Source organism: Equus przewalskii, chromosome 25, assembly GCF_037783145.1.
Source record: "Equus przewalskii isolate Varuska chromosome 25, EquPr2, whole genome shotgun sequence".
NCBI lineage: Eukaryota > Metazoa > Chordata > Mammalia > Perissodactyla > Equidae > Equus > Equus przewalskii.
In genome coordinates, this window is record NC_091855.1 from 41,495,428 (window position 1) to 41,519,937 (window position 24,510).

Genomic DNA, 24,510 nt, shown 5'->3' on the forward strand with positions numbered 1-24,510 from the left:
TTTAGACATGACTCCCTTCTGCCCTAGACTCCATGAAAGACTGCAGGTGATAGGACAGAGTTTTGTCCTCCGGGATATTTGGCATTCGCTTGATTGACTCATTACAGCTTTGTGTCTTAGCATAAAATTATAATCCCCCACCTTAAACAGCTTCCAAATTGCTGTTTCACCAATTTTCTTATTTGCTTTTTTCAATCCTGCTATAAAAACCTGTTGGGTAGATCAGGAAGGTGTTCTCTCCTGTTTGGGGATGAGGAAGCCCCACCTCTGAAAGTTGTGGCAGTAGCTCAGCATCGCATGGCTGGGTGAGGAAGGCCTGGAACTGGAACCAACCGGGACGGTTTCGTCCGGTGTTTTTTCCAGGACGCTACACAGGCTCTCTAGAAGCATTTTGTAGTGAGTTATTAAAATTGGCATCACAGTGAGTAGAACTGGTCTGATGCTCCTGGTCAGCAGAAGAGGGCTTTGGTGAGGGAGCATGGCTCTCCCTCGGGGTGGAGTCTTGGCCGCGCTGTTGGAATCACCTCCTCTAGGCCCCAGAGTCTCACAGGGCCAGGGAAACACCCGGTTTTTTTATGCTTGGCTTTGTTCCTGCTCCTGTGCAGCCAGTTTCCTATCATTTTAATAATTTTCCTTTAGCGTTAACGGATTTGTGGAGCACAGCATACTTTCCATTTCAGAGGCGGGTTAACTTCCAAAGTCATTTTGAGTTGTAAATTACACTATGAAAGCTCGGGCAGTTTACTCTATCCTGTCAACTACTGACTGCAGGAACTGGTGCCGAAAGAAAATGGGGAGGAGACAAAGCAGCTGTTTTCAAGGTCTTTGTAAATTGTGGAATCTTGGAAGTTTCCATCTGGAAAGGGCATTAGAGACCGTCTGCAGTAGGACATTGAGGTTAATGGTGCTTCAGGCATCTCACTCTCCTCTTCAACCAAATTAATTCTCTTTTATCTTTTTTAAGTATTCCTCTAGATTTCTTTGAGGAAAAAAAGTTGTATTGTTTGTGATGATTTTGAAGTCTGAAAACTACCTAGCTCTGAGGTACACAGATGAGGATATTAAGGCCCAGAGTCGGGGCAGGACTTGTCTTTGGTGAATTAATGGCTCAAACAAACCCAGAGGCGGGTTTTCTGTGCTTCCCTTGACCGGGGCAAGGCTCTGGCCTCTCACAGGACTGCGGGAGCAGCGGCAGTGGAGCTGCGAGTACCATGCTATAAAAACTAAACTTTTTGGTTTTCTTCATACTGACATAATGGGGATATAATATCTAGATTCCTAAGTCACATGGTGCCTCTGGTGAGGATACAAAGGGTCTTCGTATCGGGAATACCTATCTTAGCCCCAGCTCTGGCCATCCATCAATCAAGAAATGTTTTCTGAGCCTTTAGCTCTGCACCGGGAGCTGGAGTTCTCTTGAGCGCATGGCAGTGTACGGCGTGCTCTCACTGCATTATTTCATTTAATTCTTACAACAATCCTGGAAGTGGCAAGTATTGCTTCCATTGTTCCCTTTTCATAGAGGAAGAAACCAAGGCAGAGAAGGAGTGAGTACTTGATGGGAAACGTACCTTGCCCCCTGACTGCAGCTTTGTCATTTGGCCCTTACACACCAAATTAGAGCTGATCTCTGCCTGGAGACGTGGAGACTCTCAGAAATGGAGAGACCACGAGGCACAAGTGCCACACGGTATAGACAATAAGCAGCGTAGACAGGAAAAGCAACAAGACTTGAGAAGTTGAGGCCATCAGGAAAGACTTCCAGGAGGAAGTGGGATCTGGTAAATTCTGAAGGATGGGGTGATTTTAAAAATGGACTGACCAAGTGTCTCAGCGTCACACAGGGCCTGCTCTAGGTGCCAGGGATACAGAGGTGAACGTGACAGGCAGTCTTGTCCTGGAACTGTGCTGCGAGCAGGGTGAGGAGGGAGAATACAGTCAAGAAATCATAAATAAGAGGTGAGAAAAAGACAGGCTAAAGCAATGCAATAGAGAGTGACTGGGCCACTGCCTTAGCTAATGCTCATAGTGGGGACATTGACTTTGAGACCTCAGTGGTGACAGGGGGCAGCTATGCAAAAATCCGAAGATGAAAACATGAGATGGGGAGCACGCAGGGAGGGACTGCAAGTGTAAAGGCCCCGAGATGGGAACAATTCAGTGGGCTCAAGGGTCAGAAAGAGAACAGGGATCCCGGCTGAAGCTACATGAATAAGGGGAGGGTGAAGGGAGACAAGAGCAGAGAATTAGACAGGCCTTCCCACACGGAGCCTGCGAGCCTGGTGAGGACTGTAGATTTTATTCTTTGTGTCATGGGAAGCCTTTGGAGGGATTCAAGCAAAGAGAAAGACATCTGATAGAGGATAAGAAAAATTACTCTGGCCACTGGGCGGCTAAGGTCTGTAGCATGATGAGAATGGAGGCAGGAGGACCTCCGGGAGGCTGTTGCAGTCGTCCAGTAAGGGGTGGTGGTGGTTTGGACTAGTGATAGCGCAGTGGGTGTAGGTGGGAGGAGTAGCTGGTTTCCAGATGTGCTTTGAAGGTCTAGCCTCCACGACTTCCTGATGGATGCGATGTGACTCTGAAGGAAAGGAATGAATCAAACCTGCGTCAGGTGAACAGTGATTTCCTTTACCACAATGGAGAAGGCTTGCTAGAAGCATCTGGAGTGCTAGCTGGGGATTGGTAGGGTTTTTTGAGCCTGTGCAGAACAGGTTCCCAGTGATTGTAGAACAAGGCTGAACTAAGCAGGCAGCAGCTGATATCAGAGTGCAGCAAGAAAAGCCACATGAAGGAGTGGTATGTCTGAGCCTTTCTGCTGGAGCCAGCCAATGTCAGTCCCTTCCTATGTCTCCGTCTTGTCCTTATCGTGCTTGGTGGTGGTTTTGCTTTGTTTCTAAAGCACTTATCACCTTCTAATGTATTACATAACTTTTTTATTTATTGTTTTTATTCTTTGTCATCTGTCTCCCCCTCTCTGGAATGTCAGTTCCAAGAAGGGAGGGACTTTTGTCTCTTTACTCATCGATGTATCCTCAGTGCCTACAACATTGCTTGGCAATACACATTTATTAAATTGTTGGATTTGCTTAACTCCTTCTGGTTTATAACACTGGAGATGCCTGGGCTACCAAAGTTCCTGCTCAGTGGAGCTTCCTGCCGTGGCATGTTAGAGAAGAGGCCAGAAAAGCAGACATTCCGCCTGCTCTCAGGTAGTGAAGGCTCCGAGGCCCTCTGCACAGTCGATTGATGGCTGCCTGGGCACAGTAATTCCTGCTTATTCCACTGTCCTGCAGATGCTGAATATGTAAAGACAGAAGTCTCCCATAGCCTAGGTCCACCCCACAGTCCCTCCAGCCCCCACCCTTGCCCCTGCGACGGGTTTGCAAGACAGTCTCTAAGAGCAGCTGGTATTTCCTTTGACATATTCTTGTCCTCACAGACGAGTCAGAGAATCCTGGAAGCTTAGAACCGAACAAGCCCTCAGAGAGCATGTTGTCTTCCTACTCTTCCCCTGGCCCGTGTAGCCAGATCATTTGGAGAGCTTCCTGAAATTTCTCTATCTTCGTCTATTACAAAGGATCCAATGTGCCTCCAGTTGGGAAACATTACCGTAATGATTCTAGGTTATTCTCACGAGAGCATGTTGTGTTCCTCAAGTGTCCTGGGGCAGAAAATGCTTGGGAACTGTCCAGTGGCTTCACTGTGGTAACTGAATCCAAAAGGAGAAAAATAACAACAGCTGCGCTGTTTTGGAGTGTTACATGCTCAGCGTTATGCTAATTATATTATATGCTGTCTTTTGTCTTCGTCCTCTGAAGTGTTGCATTGTCCTTCCCATCTTACAGATAAGAAAACAAGGCAGCAAAGTTAGGTTACTCGTTCTAGGTCACACTGGTATCACTTCGCAGAGTTGGGATTTGAAGCCAGATCTCTTGTGTTTTCAAAAGCTAAGCTTAGCTGTGGCCTCTTGAAGGAACTTGCCCAAAATCGCAGAGTCAAGGTTAGAATCAAGGCCTCCTAATCTCTGTTATCCTTTGCAGTCTCTGATTTACACTGTTAATACTGGGAGAAACAGTCCTTTGTCCTCCTGTAGTACCTCATGCTTGTCGCTGTCAAGCTTCTATCCTTCACTGTCTCCCCTCCAGCCTAGAGCACTTTGAGGACAAGACGCGGTGTCACTCATTTCTGTCTGTCCCTGTGCCTAGTAAACGGTGTGCACGTACTCGGATGTGTATTGAGTTGAGCCGAATTGCCACATATGCAGATGATTTAATTGGGGTGTTAGCTGGGGCTCACCCAGGTCTCATTCTCAGGCTGTTGATTTACCCTCGGAGATGAGCATATGGCCCCAATCCTTTGCCCAGCGGATCTCTACTGCTGTCCCGAGGCTGTGTGGGGACCCCTTCCACTGCCACAAGTGATCAGAGTCGCAGACTCAGGGGACACAACATGTATCAGAATGTAAATGTTTTTAAGGTTAGAGGAGCCTGAATGTCCATATGGCCTATCAGATGGCTCCCTAAGAAAAGGGCCACACTGGTGGCCTTGAAAGCAGGTGTGGGAAGTGGGGTGAGACAGGTTCAATCTAAGAAAATCAGACTCTCTCAACAGTTGGTTGGAGTGTTTTTTCCAGTTTCTACTGGACTGCACAGAGAAGTGGGGACCAGCTGTCCAGGCATCTGGGGGGTGGCACTAGAGTGGCGTAAAGGCAAACGTCTTGATTACACGTGTCAGACGTCTGGTCCTCCCAGCAATGTGGACAGAAGAGAGGATGTCTGGGTTTAATGAGTTTAGGCTTCATTTCTTTAATTCCAACCCTCACAAAATGGGGCTCAAAAGTCACCATTTGAGTTTCTGCATGTTAATATATGCAGCTCTAATTTACTGTTTTCATTACTGTAATGTAGCAGTTCTCAAAATGTGGTCAGGAGATCTACCCTTTTAGGGGTCGTAAGTCACAACTATATTTATAATAATGCTGAGACATTATTTGCCTTTTTCACTCTTGTCTCACAAGTGCACGGTGGAATTTTCCAGAGGCTACCTGACGTGTGTTGACATTGTCACTGTGACAAGAAATGATATGTGCCCTTTGTGTATTCTTGTGTTTTAAAAAATTCCCAGTTTTAATTTCAAACATGGTAAATATGGATAGACTTAATCTACATAAACAGAAGCTTTTTGACATCCTCAGTAATTTTTATGGGTATAAAGGGGTCCTGAGACGACGAAAGTTTTTAGGACCACTTCTCTAAAACATTGTTATATGACTGCACTTCAAAAAGCGTGCACAGAACTGGTAAGTGCCCTGTTCAAGATGATGACTCCCACTGATAGAGAGAGGGTCCTGGGACTGGAAGAGGATGCAGGGGCTTCTCTTGAACTAAACAGCTTTGTGAGGTAACTTCACATTTCCTAGACTGAGTAGTGGGATCACGGGAACTGACTTCTTATAGGCATGGAATATTTCATAATAAACATTCTAAGTTTAGAAGACAACATTAAACCTGTTTCAAGCCTGTTCCTATTAAGAAAAAGTATCTGTCACCCTGTGGATGATTTACTGATTTACTAATTGCCAAGGGTTGAAATGCCTCTTGTTAGGCAGCCAACATCATGTGCTGCCTGATGCGGTGAGATAGAATGAGTACCCACGGTCACCAAGGAGTGCTCCTGCTCCTTTCTCTGAATTTAATCACTAGGAAACAATCCAGAACAGGGTCAGCCTGCAAGACAGCCTGAAGCCTTCACACAAAAAAATCAGTATCAGTGAAAAACGAAAAAGTGGCCTCACATTCTAGCTTAAAAGAGAATAAGCAGACAACCCAACCAGATACAGTGCCTGAGTGGATCCTGAATCCATAAAAACCAAAAAAATTGGGGGAGAATTGGGTAGCTTAATACGGGCTCTGTATTAGATTTATTAGTAAATTATTAATTTTCCTAGATGTAATAATGGTATTTAAGTTATATGTTAAAATGTCCTTATTTTAAATAAATGTGTGCTAAAAACCTTAGGACTGAAGTATCACAATATCTGCAATTTACTTTCAAATGGTTCAGAAAAAAATGACATCGAAAGAGAAAATTCATGTGGTAAAAACGCTTTACTGAGCAGAAAGCCCTGTCTTGCAGCAGAAAGTGAGATCTGTACTCTAGTCCCAGCCCTTCCTCATGCTGGCCCTGGGACGTTGGGAAACTTACTTCCTTCTCTAGGCCTGTTTCCTCCATCTAAAAAAAGTGCTCCTGAATGTTTCTCAGCTCTGACAAGGCTGTGATTCTCAGTCTCTCTGTTTCTCAGTCGCTGAATTGGGACATGGTGACAACATCTGTGGTGTGGGTTTCCTCATTCCCCTTGAATACATGTTGAGAGGTGACAGGAGGCCCAGGGTGATGGCTGAAGAGGCTGCGCTCTCCCCTGTGACTTCGCTTTGCCTGAAGTGGTCCACTGCCTCCTGGGCAGGATGACGTATGCCCTTCTCTTGCACCGGTGGCACTTTGTTCACACCTGGAGGCGGCACTCACAGCATTGTGGGCTGTTTGCTTGTGCATGTGTGCCTTCCACTTGAGGACAGAGACCGCATCTTTTCTTCAACAGAGAGTTGCGTTTCTTTTAAGTACTAGGCACGAGAATATATTTGGTACATAGTCTGTCCTCAGTAAATGGGATGTTTTCTCGGTTTATTTTTTAAATGAATGCAGAAAGAGAGATAGAGAAAGCAGAGGTAGCCAGATCTCAGGTGAGTCATGCTTCCCCCCACAAAGAATCCTCAGAGGCTGAGATCCCTGGCAAAGAACTAGGCAAACTCAAAAGCAAGCGTTTGTTCAGAGATATTTACTGAGCAATCACTAGATCCCAGTTACTGGGCTACAGAGATGAATAATATTTTTAACAAACCCACCCCAGAAAAACCTGCCTCATGAGAGGAGAGAGAGAAAATAAACAGACCTTCAGTACAGCGATGAGTATGAGAAATGGTAGGAAGAAAAGTTAAGCTGAGTCTTTCCTGTGGGGGTAGGGAATCACTCTGGCAGGAGGTGACACACGAGGAGTGTACGAGGGCAAAGCAGGACTTGAGACCTGTGGGGGATGATGCCCCACAGTGAGGCCTCCCCTCCAGTGGATGAGCCTCAGCACTGGGGTGCTCCACACAGACAGGGCTGACAGCCTGTGTCCTACCTGGACGCCCAAGGCGATGCTCCAGGCCCCGTTGAGGAACCTGCGACCTTGGTTTTCTCCTTAGAGGTTAAAAGACTAAGAGTAATAACAGCTCTGCATGTGGACACAGAAGATGCTTCATACTGATTCCACCTTAATCCTCACCTCATGCAGATTTGCTCTTATTTGAACCAGCATTTTCCTTATTCAAGATAGTATCTTCAGTGCTAGTCCTGTTTAGTAAACTGCACTCCTGTTTATTTCCTCAGTCTTATTCGAGCTCCAACAAACTTTTTTTTTTTCGGTGAGGAAGATTGGCCCTGAGCTAACATCTGTGCCAATCTTCCTCTGTTTTGTATGTGGGATGCCACCACAGCATGGCTTGAAGAGCAGTGTGAGGTCCACATCCAGTATCCAGGCCACTGAAGCAGAGCACACAAACTTAGCTACTATGCCACTGCGCCGGCCCCTCCAACAGACTTTAAAAGCTAATCAAGAAAGATCATTACCCTCATTTTACACAGCATACACTGCCTTCCCTGAGGTCCCGTGGTTAGCAAATGACAGAGCCAGGCCTGGGCATTGCTCAGACTCTGATCTAGTGCTCCCTTTACTTTCCCACACTGTCTCCATGAGTGACAGCATTAATTAGATGTTCATGAGCTGTGTTTCTGGTATATCTCTGGTCCCTGACAGGCACCAGCCAATCAGACTTTCTCTCTGGCCCTGTCCACCTTGAGAAAGAAAGTGGTCAGAAAAGGGGCAGTCCAGAGACGAACCAAGCTAGCACTGTCACAAGAGCCAATGGAAAAGTGTCAGAAAGGGGACTAAGAGGACAAGCACGAGGGCAAGCCTGTCAGCTCTGGTGGCCAGAAAGTCACTGCTGACCTCAGAGAGATCAGCTGGAGCAGAGTGGTAAGAGGGCCTGGGACCTGGGGAGATGGCGTGGTGGCCTCAGGGAGAGAGGAGTGGAGCGTGTTTGTGAGTGGAGGGCAGAGTTCAATAGGTGAGTTGAGAACACTGAAGGAGTGAGACCCAGAAGCCGCAAGGAGAGGCCTCTAGAGAAAGGAGGAAGAGGACAGGGTCCCAGCCAGTGGTGTCTCTTACTCCCTGGGTGACTCCAAACAAGTTGCTTAATATAAAGGGATAAGTGTAATCACTGCCTCCTAACGACTGTTTTGAGCATCACGTGAAATCACACAGTGTTTGGCCTACAGAAGGCCTACTGCACTAGCAGGAGGTGCGCTTCCGAGAGACTGGAACTTGGCAAAGGCGAGGCCCTGTGTCCTTGTCCCCACTGCTCCTTTCCTTGGTGTCCAGGAGGTAAACACGAGCTCACTCTGTCCTGGAGCACCTGGACAGGTTTTCACAGCCCTTGCTTCTCAGTGTCGGCTGCTCTGCTCCCAGCTGAGAGGCAGCCTTCCAGATGATTCTCAGCCCACTTTTCAAGTTCACTTTTATTGCTTGTATGTTGAAAGTAAACAAGTCAGGACTTTACAAACTGCCTCAGAGACTGGCTCTGTTTCTGCTTGGTTTGGGAACATTTATTTATAGCCACTTCTCTCTGGCCTCCTACTGTTCCCTCACTTACTTATTAATTCCCTCGCCAGCTATTGAGCCCACGCCTGCTGAGGTGGAGGTAACATGCTGCACCGAGGAGGTTAGGCAAGGGATCTTGATGGCTCAGCCCTGGGCCTGTCCTCAGGAGGCTCATGGTCTCAGGAGGAAGATAACCTCTAAATAACTATCACGAAAGCCCGAAAGTGATCAAAGGCACACAGGGCCTCAGAGTGGGGCGGGGGGCAGAGGCAGACATAAGAGGCACATAGAATGCACTGGATACTGGGCACCTTCATATATCTTGTTTCAGTTAATCGCCATAGGAAAATACTTAAGTTTTATTAGCTCTGTTTTACAGACGAGAATTATTCCTCAGAACCCCCCGTACCATCGGGTACCCATTTTGTAGCTGTCTTATCTGTTTTTCCTGTAGACTTTAATCTCCTTAAGGGCAGAGCATGTCACTTTCATTCCCAGAGCCTAGCAGAGTCCCTTCCTCTTAGTAGCTATTAAGTGAATGGGAATGAGTGGATAGATGTTTTCTGAAGGCGGTGACTTGACCTGAGCTTGAGAAAAGATAAGATGCAAACCTATAGGTGTCGGAATGAGAAAGCATCTTAGGCAGAGGAAGCATCTTTCTTCTTTAATTCCTTGAGTAATACCAGAAAGTCATTTTAATTAGCCCAAATATCAGAAGGATGCTTTTGCTCTCAGACCTGGCTTTACCACCAGTCTGCTGGTTGGGCTGTGCAGACAGACTGCCCTTTTCCTTACTGATTTCCGCCAGGCAGGGTGTGGACAGCATCAGTTCCTGGAGAGCAAACAGGGAGGTTTCCTGGGCCAGCAAAGAATCTGCCCTATTGTCTTGGACCTCCAAGGATTAACAGGTGGGAAGGGAACTGTGGCCCAGACCTTTGATCAGCTGAAGGGAAGGAAGCCTGTCTTGAGGAAATAGTCCTTGCCGTGGTGGCACTCACACCCAGCAGAGGGACCTAAAGTGGACAATTGTTGCAGTACCCTGTGGTGGGAGCAGTTATGGTGCTAAGGCACGGATATGCTAACAAGGCTCAGAGGACCATCTCACTCAACCTGGGGCTTCAAGGAGGGCTTTCTGAAGGAGGAACATGAGCCAGCCCTGCGTGGTTAAGATTTGGCACTCTCACCGCTGCAGCCTGGGTTCATTTCCTGGTCGTGGAATCACACCACCCGTCTGTCAGGTAGTTGTCATACTGTGGTGGCAGCTCACATAGAGAACTATACTAACAGCTAGGATACACAACTATGCGCTGAAGCTTAAGGAAAATATTTTTAATAATAATAATAAATAAAGACTGAACGTATATCTGAAGTCTTCAGGATAAATAGGAGTTACTGGTAAGCTGGGCTGGAAAAAGCATCCCAGGCAAAGCTGGAGCAGAGGGGCCATGGAGAAGAGGGCGTGTGGGGGGTCCTGAGTGTCTCCACCAGGCTAAGCCCAGGGTTGGTGGGTCAGCTGTGAACAGGTAAGTGAGGACCAGCATGTGAAGGGCCACAGGTGCCTGCGAAGGAGCTGGCATTGTGTCCTGTAATAATAGTGAATCGCATTCTTCAGCACTGTTGGGTGCCGGGTATGGCTCCAGGTGCTGACACACCTTAAGTCTTAGAGTTCTCACTACAACTCCGTGAAGAAGGTAACGAAAGAAACAGATGAGGACACTGAGGAAAAGAGAAGCTCAGTATTTGTCTGAGGTCACGTGGCTGGTAAGTGGCAGAACTCCCAGCGGGAGAAAGGTGCAGTCAGATTTGCATTTTATAAAGGTCTTTCTGGTGCTGATGGTGAAAGGTGAGTTGTGGGGGCATGAGACTTGAACCTGGAGGCAGGCAGAATAGCCAGGAGCCTGCAGTGGTGGTCTAGATGACAAATGACACAGCAACAAGGAGAGAGAGAAAGGAACAGATCTGAAAGAAGTTTAAGAAGTACAAGAGATGACAGCCATAGACGGTGAGGCGAAAAGAGGTGTCTGGAACGACTTTCCAATGTCAGACCTGGAGACGGGTTAGGGTCCTGCCGTTCCCCGCAGCAGGCAAAAAGAGTTGTCTGGAACGACTTTCCAATGTCAGACCTGGAGACAGGGTAGGGTCCTGCCGTTCCCTGCAGCAGGGAAACTTTCTGTTTCCAGCACGTTGAGTTTGGAGGTCTCTGAGGTATGTCCAGGTGGAAACGTCTGGTAGTGAGAAATACAGCTCCGTAGGTTAGAAGAAAGTTCAAGATCAGAGGTTCAGCATGATAGGATTTGTCAACATGTTGGTGATCGTGTCAACCCCAGCCACAGGTGAAAGAGCCCATGGAGAGATTTGAAAGTCAGTGTTTCTCGAATTTACTTCGTGCACCCTTTGCATCAGAATCAGCAAGAATATGTGTTAAAATCAGAGACCCAAGCCCCACCTGAGACACACTGAATGAGAATCTCCTAAAGAGGGATTTGAGAATCTCTATTTTAATAGACACCTCTCCTGATTCGTCCGATGCGCACAGTTTTGAGAACCATGGGCATGGAGTGAAAAGAAAAGGAACTCTAAGTAGTTCACGTTGGGGAACATCAAGATTTAAGGTGGCTTTAAAGTCTGTTTTGGAGCAAGACCCATTGAAGACACAGTGAAAGCCTACTTTGGAAAAAGCTTGCACTCTCACTTCTGTAAATCGTGTCAGGGGATTCTTAGGCTCTTTAAACCTTTCCATGGACCCCAGTGGAAGAACCCCTGATGTAGGCGGTGAGCACAGCAAAACCTATGAAGGAGGCTGTGAAGGACTCACCAGAGAGAAATGGAGAACCAGGAGAATCAGACTGGGGTCAATCAGGAGAGATTTTCAGAATGAGCGTGTCGTCAGCAGTGTTGAGTTCAGGAAGAGAGATCAAGTGATCTGAGAACTGAAAAGCACCCTCTGGAGTTGGAGAGGGCCGAGTCGATAACCTTGTCTGGAGTGTTCGAGTGTGTATTAGGAACTGAGCCGGGCTCCGCTGGGACTCGGGGAGGGAGTGAGTGGTGAGGAAAGGGAGAAACAAGCAGATAGGAGCTGGAGGGAAGAGAAAAGAGCTGGAGGTGGCAGCTCGTATCAGCTGACATCAGCCAAACTCCCATTCAGTGGGTGTTGATTAGGTGCTTACCCCTGGGATGGTAACTGTGGGGAGAGAGGCGCTCCCAGTCAGGTTACTACTCACCCTGGTCTGCCTGGGACTATCCTGGTTTTAGTGCTGAATGTCCTACCTCCCAGGAAACCCCTCAGTCCCAGGCAACCTGGGTTCCTGGTCCTGCTGGGAGACAGGATCTGACAGTGTGGTGAGTTGTTCTGTCTGAAGGGGGTGACGAAGTCAGGGCATTGGGCTGAGCAGGACCATTGTGCCAGTGCTGCAGGAGAGAGGGAGGCGCTGATCCTCATCTTTCCAGTAAGAGATTCAAGCAACAGAGCATGTGGCTCCTAGGCCAACCCCCAGAGGGGCTGAGGAGGCAGCCCGCGTTTCCCAGGCTGGCCCTGGAGCCGAGGTGCCTTCGCAGGCCGCAGCCCCACTCTGCACAGTAGGCCGCCCTCCGAGCTGTGCTTTCCTGGCTCTGCGATCCCAGGCTGTCGTGAGACAGGAGGCTGACAGTAATCTGTAACGGAGGCTTTTATTTGGCAGCTACTCTCTCCCAGAATAAGTGGAGTAGGATTGTAAGTGGAATATTCCCATGGGTGCACAATCATAAATGACTATTCCCAGTTAGTCATTAATTCCACACACATTTATTGGTGTCTACAGCATTCAAGGAACTGGGTTTACCAAGGGAAAAACAACAGAGACCCCGCCTTCAAGGAGCGCACAGCCTCGTGGGGCAGACAGATGCTAATGCAGATGTTGAGAGCAGGACAAACTGATGAGTGCTGTGCCAAGAGGCAGAAATGAGCAAGGTGCTGCAGGAGCCGGTCTCCTGTCTTACAGGTCTAGGTGCTTTACTTTTCTCAAGCTCAACCCTGGACTCAGTTTTCCAGGAAGCATCTTGTAGTTAGCCCTGTTCCTCTCTCTTCCTTTTCTGGCTTTACATCCTTCTGCCCTTTGTGAATTTACACTGCATCCTTCAAGTTGTTGTAGTAAAGGCCTGGAAGATACGTGTAGGGTGGGAAGCAATTCCACGTTGTGCACAGGGAAGAGCATGGCTGGATGGAGTGTCTGTGTTAGCCTTCAAGAAGTTCAGAAACCTCATTCCCGGGCATGCAGGGAATGGTGAAGCCAGAGTCCGACAGCTGGTGAGGCGGAGTCTGTGCTCGTCCAGAGGCTTCAACAGAGGGAGAGACTGCGGCTGCCTTCACTGTGTGGTGTGCCGCAGGTTTCTTCCCTGTGTGTTAGTTCTCTCTCCAAATGCATGAGTGGTTTCTTATGTCAGGTCCAGGGAGATCCTGATTAGGTTTCACAGGTATATGCAGAAAGTTTGGGGTGTGTTTTGCTTTTTTTCTTTTTAAGTAAGAGATTTCAACAGATACTCAGTAGTGGTCTCTGATGTATCGTCTAAAGGACTGAACTGCGACCAGTGGCAAGGCCTAGACTCGGCCTTGGTCGGGACTGGGCTCTTGGGCAGAGCTGTGAGTACTCAGCGCTGTCTGAGGGACCACCAAGGTTGGACTAGCTTTGTACAGACGAGGAAACTGACCCAGAGTCACACAGTCTTTGTTCTCTAAGCTCCTGACAAAGGGCAGTCCAAAGCTTTGTTAGCTTATGTCTCATGTGCCACTGGGAGGGAAATTACAGGCTTGAATTTTTTACACTGCCCACAAATACCTGTACAAAAGCCCAAATTGACAGTGGAATTGGACTGCTTGTTCTAAAAGAGGCTTCTTCTGCGAGAGAAGCTCTGGCTGTACCTACTGCTCAGAGCAGCTTGTTAGGTCCTCGGGGGAAAACGTCCATCATCCTGGTAGTTCAACACCGTGTAGAAAAAACCAAACAGTGTATTTTGACAGATTTTCCCCGGTAATCAACTGGTTGTTTTGATCATATGAAGGCAGCCTGTCAGAGATGAGCCCTCGTAAGGCTCCGCCTCAGCTTTCCTCTCCAGCTGCGTGTGGCTTGGTGTTCCTTGGAGCCAGAGGACAGTGGGGAGCTCTGAGGCCGTGTCTACACAAGCACAAATTCTATGGGGCCTGTGGCCCATACAGGGGGAGTAGGGAGTCTTTTTTCATTTAGTAAAGGAAATTTTGTGTGTACATGTTCAAAGAAATAGTTCACTCATTCAATAAATTGTATTTTTAAAAAGAAAATATTTGTCTATCAAATTCACTTTCCTCAAACGATAACTGATTTAGACAAACAGCGTTTATGATGCCTGTGGATATGTGTGTAGTACAGAGTTTGCATATTCATCCAGGAAGATGTTGAGAAGACAGTTGAATGAACGGAGCTCAGAGGCAATGTCTAGGCTTGGTAGCTATCGAGATTCTATTAAATCCGAACAAAACAAAAATCCCAAAAGGATAATAAGCAAGATGAATCTTCAGTAGGATAAATGAATATTTTCTTGCTTTTAGGTTTTGTTAGTGATAATAAAATAAGCAGACAGACAAGTGATACTCAAATGGGAAAAAAGAAAACAGGGTTTTTTGGTTAACCACAAGTTCAATTTGAACCTGAAGTGTTAAAAACAACAACTAAAAAAGGAACCTGTGGCAATAATTACAATAAGAAACAGAGTTACTGACATTTAAGCACCCACAGTAGTGGGTGCTTTCTTTCTGTCCTCTCTGTCCGAGCAGCCTTGGGTGGTGTGGCATCCCCAGGTATGCTTCAGCCCCTTTGGGCTTGCAGTTCCTTGCCTACACACTCTGCTTGCCTGCCAGCCTCCGCAGGCTGTAGCCTCCCCCGCCTAGAATCCCACATCCCCTTCCTGAATTCGCTGGGGGCTGAAAGCTCTTCATCTCTGAGCCTACACAGCATTTTCTTCAGAAAGTCTCCCCTGCTTCCTGCAACCCCTCCAGGCAGAGTAAGGGGTGTAGTCATTTGTCCCATTTCCTGAGTAGCTGTGAGCTCACTGAGAGCAGGGACTGTCACATTCATCTCATCACTAAATATTTTCTATCTCACTGGCATCTGTGCCTGTCAGGCTGAAATGGAAGTATCATACCCAGTCGTAGGACCCAGACACTAAGAGAAAATGTGACAAATTGGGACGCGCTAGAAGAGAGCACCTGGGATGGCAAGGAGGCTTGTAGCTTTGTCGTATGAATAATGGATGGAAGGACCAAGATATTCCTTCCGTTGTCCACTGGGCTGTCATAGGCTGTCCAGAGCGCCTTTGTAACTCCGGAGGGCAGGAGTGGAATGTAACAGAACAAGGAGGGAGTACCTCACTACTAAAGCCATTTCACAACGATAGGGGCTGCTTTGGAGAGCAGGAAGTTCCCGTCCCTGGCAGTTTTCGTTCAGAGGCTCAGTGTGCACTTAGGGCTGCTTTCAGAGGCATGCTGTATTGACCTGAGAGGGGATTAGGTCCTCTCTAGAGCTCTTTTTAGCCCCGAGATTCTACAGTGAGCATTTATTAGGCGCCTGCTCTGTGCCGGGTTCTGGAGGCACAGCGGAGAATGAGACAAGCATGCCCCTGCCCTCAGGGAACCTGCGCTATATAACAGTTTGTGCTACTTTGGGTCTTTCAAGAAGCAGACACCAAGACCTTATGGAGGGTGAGAGTGCAAGAGGTCTATCAGGAACATCAGTGAAGGATAGAAGGAGCAGGAGCCGACAGGGAGAGCCTCAGGCCATGATGCAGGTTTGCTGTCTGCGAAGGAGAAAGCGCAGGAAGGACTGAGGAGGAAGTGTCTCTGACCACACAGCGTACAGGCTGAGGAAGGGGCCTCGAGTGGAGGTTTCCCCCATGGAAGAGCCCCACGTCCAGAAGGAATGGGCCGGCGCTGATAGCCCTGCCGTGTTCAGTCATTGCTGGAGCGCAGGCCTGGAGAAGCATGATCTGTTGCAAACCAGTGGGCGTCCAGAGAGGCCGTAGCTGGGACCATTGGTCAGCTCTGCTCCCATAACAGGCTCTCTTGGAGGAGATCTGAAGGGCACACTTCCATGGCTGCTACACAGGATTCTAGAAAGCATCGCCCTATCACACAGTACCTTCCTGGATTTACTCCCCCAGAAACATCCTTCTGTGGTCACATGCCAGCAAGTGGTAAAACTGGGATTTCAGCTCAGATCCCTCTGACTTAATGAAGTCCATGTTTCTTAACTAATACCGTGCTGTGTCTCAGGCTCTCTCCCAGCTCCTGAGACAGCAGCTGGAACACACACCTACTGTCACAGTTAGCAACTTGGTAGCAGTAGCACTAGGTGACACAGCTTAGACCAGAGCTTGATTTGTCGTCGGTGTATGTTGGGATGGAACTAGGATTTGAACCAAGGTCTCTGTGACTCTATGTACAGTTTACTCTAATTTCTACTAGATTTCATGAGAACAGGGCCCCAAAGACTTAGGGCAGAAGCAACTCCTCCAAAGCATATTCTCTTAGAGGATACGTGGTTTCGGGCTCGAAAACTCAGAGTAGGCAAAGCATAGTACTGTTTTGGGTTTTTTTTCTTTTTTCTCCCTGCCAGTATAATATAGCTGTCTTCTGAGAAGACCCGTGCCTGTTTTGATGGTCACTGATTTCCCCTTAAATATTTGTTGAATGAATGATGAACTATGGAAAAAAAAGATGCAGCACAATTGCACAACAAAACCCTTATGATTCACTCCTGGTCCATCTGTCCACAGACAGAACCCTTAACACAAGGCTTGGACAGCTGATGTCAAGCGTACCCTAGCCTCCTAAATCCCAGAGCAGAGCTGAGGGGTCAGCAGCAAGATTGAGACCCAGCAGCATAGGCATTCGGAGTGGGTTTCAGACCCAGCACTGGCACATTAAGTCATTGGCTGGACAATCAAAACGTACGTAGGGATTCAGGTAAAGTAGGTGAGAGAATATGTGTGGAAAGGCTTGTGTATGCGCTATACACAGAATTCTTGTGAAGATTGTAATAATCTGTCCGCTGGATCATCCACCATCCCTGAGTCATCAGAGGGCTGGGTCCAGAGGAAGCTCCACCCTCTGAACACTTTGGAACTGACTACATGGGCCGAGTTGAGGTTTCCAAGTCACTGAGGGCTAATCTCCTAAAAACCACTATTTTCTCACCCGGTGACTATTGACTGGGTATAGGGATCTTTTTCAAATACTTTGTTTACCTGCCTTCTTAAATATGGTAAAGTGAACATGATGTGACTTTTCTCTTGACTGCTGATCTCATCATTATGATTATCTGTTATTGTACATACTTCTGCTACTATATTAATTGGCCCCAAATTGTTGGGCTTCAACTTCTTGTTTCTAATTCTCCAGTTGTGTTTGTATGCCTTCCTTTCTGATAATGGCCGCTCCTCCCTGCTGTTGGTGTGCCTACCTTTAACAACCACATCTTACCTTTTTAATTTGAGAATTCTAATATTCTGGAGACCGAGAAAGTAAACGTTCAAGGTTATTAGGCTGGCGTGTACGTGGAGAGGCCAGTGGGCTCTGAGAGACGTCCTCTGAATACAGTGGCAGGAGTTGTAATGCAGTGATTTTAGTGGTGACTCTTTTCTCTGTGCAGGGACTTACTTTGCTTTTTCCCTGGTTTTCTGTCATAGTCTGAACAGATGAAGTTGCTATCTGCATGTCTTCAGCAAAGTGGGGAGCAGCCATCTCTTTATTTTGATATATATCGCTCTGTTCTCTAGAAGATCACCCAATCATTTTATTGTTGACATAGCTTGTGTGATGCTACCCTATCATAATCTCATAAATTGGGCATTTTCTTGGATGTTGTAAAGAATATTATCTATGTCTTACAAGACATAGTCAGACAGAACTGGTTGGAAATCCCAAATTTAATCACTGAATTATGTGAATTTGTATAAATCTTTCCGAGTCTCTGAGCCACCCTTTCCTCATCTCCAGAATGGGGGTAATAAATAGCTACTACCTAACTTGTGGATCTTAGGTGCTTTATTGCATTGTCTTGTTTAACACAATGTCTAGAATACTGTAGACAGCTGGCAAATTGTAGCTGTAATTCCTTTCTTATTCAAGCGCCTTTTCTCCTGAAGGCAAAGCTGTGAGTCTTTTTCATGCTATCAAAACTTTTTGGCACAAAACCTCTTCTTCACTCCCCAGAGTCTTTAGAGAACGAAAGCTCATCATGTCACAGAGCAGCCCTTCCATAAACACTTGAGAGCTCTGGCAATTAGAAAGTTCCTTTGTGTCAAGTAGCAGTTGGTCTCTGTTTTAGAAAAGGGCAAAGCCAGCTTCCACTCCTTGTAGCTGAGGCTGACGCTTAAGTTTTCTCTTGCTCTGCAGTGAACAGAGTATCTGCCAAGCCCGGGCTTCTGTGATGGTCTACGATGACACCAGTAAGAAATGGGTACCAATCAAACCTGGCCAGCAGGGATTCAGCCGGATCACCATCTACCACAACACTGCCAGCAACACCTTCAGAGTCGTCGGAGTCAAGCTTCAGGATCAGCAGGTGAGTGCTGGAGTAACAGATTGTACCCACGAACCCGCACCACACACACACAAGTATAGTGAAAAGAGGTCAGAAAAAAATAAGGGCAAGATTTAGAGTCAGAAGGTTTGGGTTCAAATTCCAACTCCATATTCTCGTACTCCGAGGTACGAGACCTTGAGCAAACTATCTTTTCTGAGCTTCATCTTCACATCTGTCATATAGAGACAGTAATCCCCACCCTGCCTACCTCACTATAGTGTTGTCGTATTAGAATAAAATAATAGATGTGAAACAGCTTTGAAAAACATATTGTACAAATGTGTTAGTATTCTTCTATGCCTACATATCCATGAGTAATTTGGCTATGAAGATTTTTGGTTCATCAACCCCTTTTGTCTTACTTCGGAGGGAATATCAAGACGATTTGAAGAATTTGGGATCATTTCTCTCCCTAGTAGTACATCCTGGGCTAATCAGATGAGATAATTTGTGAGTCTACCTGGTAAGTACCTGTGCAAACACAAGATAAATCCACCTGTGTCAGGAATAGCCATGCACGCATGACCAAGACGGAGTAGTGTGGTGTGACATGGACGAAAATAGAGATGTGGAGAAAGGAGTTGTGCACTTAACCACAGTGACGTTGGTTAGTGCTTCAGTGCTCTCCCTCCAGCTCTCTTGTTAGAGATTGACAAGGACATTTTTAGCAGGAAAGTTAACAGAGCTGTAGTTTTGGTATTTGTGAAAAACTTCACCTAAATAGCATCTTCTGACATCCTGTGTTGGTGTAGTGTTGGCTAAGTTGAGCAGCAGGTTAGCTGCTATCTCTGCAAGAATCAGCGTGCTAGCATTTAGAAAGGAGAGAACAGAAACTTAAGGCTCTATTTTTAGTATGTTGCTTGTTGAATAGGTTTCTGCGTTAGCCGAAATAGCCCTATTAAGTTTCAGAGTCTTGTGGCTAAAAGGGATATCCCCACTTCAGGACCCCTGGTTAGAAATAGTCTGTCTAACCTGGAACTCTTGGTACCTTCAGGGGGCATCCCTTTCTCTTGCTGATGAGCCTTACTGGTAGGAAGGTTTTTCTAGAAACATTCTAGAAGCTGTTGCCCTGTTCTTCCAATTCATTGATTCTAGCTCTGCGTTTTAGAGACACACTGCCATACATTGCAGGATATAGCACCATTAGCCCCAATTATGGTGACAACCCAAAACATCTCACAAATTTCCATAACCCATGGGCAGAGGCTGGTGTGGCAGGACGACCCTGGTACTTGCCTTTGACATGAGGTTCATTACCTAGTTCAGTTCCTGAATCATAGTGGCTATTCCCTAAGTGATTTCTTTTATTGTGACAAGTTTTCCATTCCCTTCATGCGTCTTGGCTGTGCTCCAGGGCACAGTAGGAAGATAGCATGGTGTGCTGGAGAGGGCATAGGACTGGAAAACTAGATTGCCTGAAACCAACACGCACCTTGTTCTCAGGAGCCTCAGCACCTCACTGCTCCTTCAGAGGAAACTGCATGCTGGGGCTCATTTGGGAGGAAACCTTTTCCCCATGCAGAGAGGGCCTGGCAGCAGTTCTCAGTGACCTCCTGGATAAATTCAAAGAGGCTGTGTTGACTCTAACTTAGAGATTTCCTGGAATCTGACAGAGTAGTTACCAACACAGCCTTCCACTTGGAATTGCGTGTTCAAGAGACAGGCTTCTAGAATGGGACTGAGACTCCCTCCCCAGGTGGATGGGGCATGTTAGCTGGGAACAGGCGAAGTTCTCAGTAAACCACGGCATTGGAGAAAGTGGCAGGAAGCCTGGTCCATGATAACTTTTATGGACCTCAGGAGAAAAGATGATTTTCACGGGTCTGTTTTCCAGTCAGTATGGATTACGAGGCAAATATTTTGAGAGACAGATTCCTGATTTTATGACCAAATAGGAATATCTTATGTGTTAATGCTCTTTATGGCTTGTGGAGCACTTTTCATGTCTATTATTTCAGTTTCCCAATAATCCCACGAAGATAACGGTACAAGAATTATCGCCCCTTTTTGCTAAATAGGTGGATATAAAACCAGGTGAAGGGGCTGGCCCCATGGCATAGTGGTTAAGTTCAGCATGCTCCTCTTTGGTGGCTCAGATTCTATGGGTTCGGATCCCGGACACTGACCTACACCACTCATCAGCCATTCTGTGTCAGTGACCCACATACAAAATAGAGGAAGATTGGCACAGGTGTTAGCTCAGAGCTAATCTTCCTCACCAAGGGAAAACAAAACAAAACAAAACAAAAGTGATCATTTGTGGGGAAGAGGACTGGTAAGTTATAGTATCATTAGACAAGATGTAACCTGAATCTCACGTTGAGGATGGAAAAAAACAGATGATTTTTAGGTGAGAACGAGTTATGGCCACCAGAAATGTTAGCGAGTTCTCAGGCTGAATTAATACAAGTAGAGATCCACAAGGAGGGAGATTATAGTCCTTCTCTGTTCTGCAGTGGTCACACTTCACCAAGAATGTTGGGACCAAACCTGAGTGCTACAAACTGGAATCTCTAAGGAGGAGGGCATCCAAACTGGTGAGAGGTCTGAAAGCTGCATAATAAGTGGAACAATTGAAGGAGTAACGGGATCTTTACTTGGGGAAGAGAAAAACTGAAGGGGGCATGGCCACAGTTTTCAAATCTCTGAAGGGCTGCCGTGTAGAGGAGAAATCTCACTTTTTCTGTATACTCCAGAAAACAGAACTAGGAATACTGCATGAATACTGTAATGAAGAAGATTTGAATGCAGTAAAAGGAAGAACTTTCTTACAAGCATACTGTTGAAAGATGGAATGTATTGCTCTGTGAGCCTATGAGCTAGCTGGCCATTTAGTAAGAATTCTGAGAAGGACATTCCATCATTGGGTGGAGATTTGGGTGAGATGAGACCTCAAAGGCCTTTGCCAACCTGTAGTCTGTGGCTTTTAGATCAAGGTGAGTAAGTGGATCAGGAAGACAGTTCTCCACCATCAGTCTTTTTCTGTAAAGGGCTCTTGAGTATTTTTACTCGGAAGCCTCAGAAACGTGTTGACCAGTATTTGGAGTTGCAAGGCCCTCCTTTAGAAGGACCAGAACAGCACTCCCACTTATTCCTGCACTCCCCAAAATAAGACATGTGCACACTGTCACTGGGGGCTGCTGTGCACAAAGTGTGACCTTTTAAAATAAGCCTATCCTTCAGGAATTGTCCAGATTAGTCCTACCAAAGCTTGGAGAATTACTTTTAAAATAAAGCTAATAAAGACACAGGTTGAAAGTAACAGAGTGGAAAAAGATAAATCTTATTAACACTGACCAACAGAAACTAGTGTAGCTATGTTGATATTATACAAAATAGACTTTAGGGGAGAAGTCTTACTAAAGATAAAGAAGGACCTTTTTAATGATAACAGGAAGATGTAACAATCCTAAATTTGCATGTATCTAATAATATATCTTCAAAATATATAAAGCAAAAACGGACAGATCTAAAGGGAGAAGTAGACACATCCAGAAGCATAGTTGGAGATTCTAACCATACCTCCAAGAAACTGACTGAACAAGCAGATGGAAATAAGTAAAGACATAGAAAATTTTTATAGCATTATTAACCAACTTGACCTAATTTACATTTATAGAAACTGTGGCCAACAACTATAAAGTATATAGTCCTCTCAAGTGTACATTGAACATTTACCAAAATTGACCATGTGCTAGGCCATAAAGCCAGTCGCAGTAAATTAACAAATATTAAAATCATACAGAGTATTTTCTTTGACCACAGAGGAATTAAGCCATACATCAGTAACAGAAGGATAACTAGAAAATCTCCAGATGTTTGGAAATTAAGCAGTACACTACTAAATAAGCCATGGGACCAAAAAAAAAAATCACAATGTAAATTAGTAAGTATTTTGAATGGAAGAATTATGGAAATGCAGTATAGCAAATCTTGGGGGATGCAGCTAAGGCAGTACTTATAGGGAAATTTATAGCTATAAATCCATATTTTAGGCAAAGGATGATTGAAAATCAGTGGTCTAAGTTTCTATCTCAAGCAGTTAGAAAAAACAAAAGCAAATTAAACCCAACAGAAGTAGCAGGAAAAAATGAAAACAAAAACTAAAATCTAATGAAATAGCAGATACACAATAGAGAAAAACAAAATGTTTTGGTTCTTTGAAAAAAGAGTCTAGATAGACCCATACATGTATGGTCACTTGATTTATGACAAAGGCACCCTTGCTTTCGGTGAGGAAAAGATGACCTTTCAACAAATGATCCCAGAATAATCAGATATCAATATGAAAAAAATCTTTTAAAGTTAAGAAATTTTCTTGGGGCCGGCCCAGTGGCTTAGTGGTTAAGCTTGTGTGTTCTGCTTCCGCAGCCTGGGGTTCACAGGTTCAGATCCCAGGTACGGACCTACATACCACTCATCAAGCCTTGCTGAGGTGGCATCACACGTACAAAATAGAGGAAGATTGGCACAGATGTTAGCTCAGAGACAATCTTACTCACCAAAAAAAAAAAAATTTCTTTATCAAAAGACACCATTAAGGGCTGACCCAGTGGCGTAGTGGTTAAGTTCACATGCTCTGCTTTGGCGGCCTGGGGTTTTCAGGTTCAGATCCTGGGCACAGACCTACACACCACTCGTTAAGCCATGCTGTGGCGGCATCCCACATACAAAATAGAGGAAGATTGGCACAGGTGTTAGCCCAAGGCCAATCTTCCTTACCAAAAAAAAAAAAAAAAAAATTAAATACTTATAAATGCAATAACATGGATGAATCTCACAGACAGGATATTGAGTGAAAGAAGCCAGAAACAGAAGAGTACATACCATTGAATCCATTTCTGTGTACTTTGAGAACAGGCAAAAGTAACTGACAAGAGTCAGAAACTGGTGACTAACTGGTGATGAGTCAGAAATGTCGTCCTCTCTGGGGAGCAACATTGGGAAAGGGGTATTAAATGTCTGGTCCACACCCCCAAAGGGACTTGCAGTCATGCGCACGTTCTAAGCAGTGTACACAAAGGAATGGAACCATTAGCTAGGTGCAGAGATTTTATCAGCCCAAAAGGTCTGTCTGGCAGTTAATGAATGCTAGCTACCTGTCGTCAGATGGTCAAGTGACATATCGGCTGGGTGTCATCTGCACATACATCCAAAATACAGTGCGTGAGTTTCCTTTTTTTAGAAGGCAGCTTAGAAGTATCTTTTCAAATAGTAAATATGAGTTTTTAAATGGTCATGTCCATTGATCCAGCAGTTCCACTTACAGGAATATATCCTATAGAAATATGTGTTCGCATGGATATATGCACAAGGATATTCAGTGGAGCATTATTTATAATACTATCTTCATTTTACCTGTGAAGAGGCGAATGTCAGTAACTTGTCCAAAGTTATTCAGCTGCAAAGTGATAAAGCCAGACTTTTAACCCAGAACTATTTGACTCAAAACCCACTGCTCGTTCCTTGTACCTAGTACCATAGTTGTCTTCAGAGCAATCTAGACTGTTGTGGGCTGTGTCTAACTAGCAGACAGCAGCACTTGGTGAGCAGCCCCTATACTCTCGGTATAGACAGAACAGAAATGGCAGTCCCGAGAGCTGCAGTCAGATGAGAGACCAGCCATGTGCAGCAAAGAACCCAGAAAACTTCTAGAACAGGGGTGCAGCCTCTAGAACAGCTCCATCGCACTCTCCCGACCTAATATCTGAAAATCTTCTCCAGAAGTAGGGAATCAGTTCATGAGGCTCCAGGGGTTAGAGCTGGGACCAGAGAGGGAGTTATGGGAAGAAAGATTTCAACTCTTTATACTGGCAATCAGAAGCAGCACAAAGTCCTGGGCTACAGACTTGGCTTCTCAATTCACTTCTGCTGTTAACTGACTGTGTAACTTGGGCAAGTCACTCATCCTCTCTGGGCCTCAGTTTTCCCAAGTGTAGAAAGAAGATTGTGTTAGATATTCTCTGTGGTCTCTTTCAGTTCCTTTCACTGGTTCTTTTGGCCATACTGTTTCCTATTCTGGATAGGCATCAGCCTCCCCCAGTTCCCATGCACCCTAAGTCCCCCTCCAAGAACATCGCCAACCAGAAATTTCAAATTATAGGATTCTAAATCTCGCCTCCCCAGAACATCCCCTCCAGTACCTGCAGATGGTATTCGTGATACCCTGAAGAGTTTCCTTTCGTCTTGCTTCAGGATCCTCAACCATTCGGAGCAGAA

The 24,510-nt window shown here is 45.9% G+C and overlaps 1 protein-coding gene across 14 annotated transcripts in view; it reads left to right on the forward strand.

Moving 5' to 3' along the window:
- Positions 1-24,510, forward strand: part of EVL (Enah/Vasp-like) — a 160,342-nt gene that overhangs the window by 78,914 nt on the left and 56,918 nt on the right. For all 14 annotated transcript variants that reach the window (XM_070593208.1, XM_070593214.1, XM_070593211.1 and 11 more), the window contains one exon: positions 18,102-18,270. In XM_070593208.1, the coding sequence (XP_070449309.1) occupies positions 18,102-18,270 (169 nt within the window). The remainder of the gene's footprint in view (positions 1-18,101; positions 18,271-24,510) is intronic.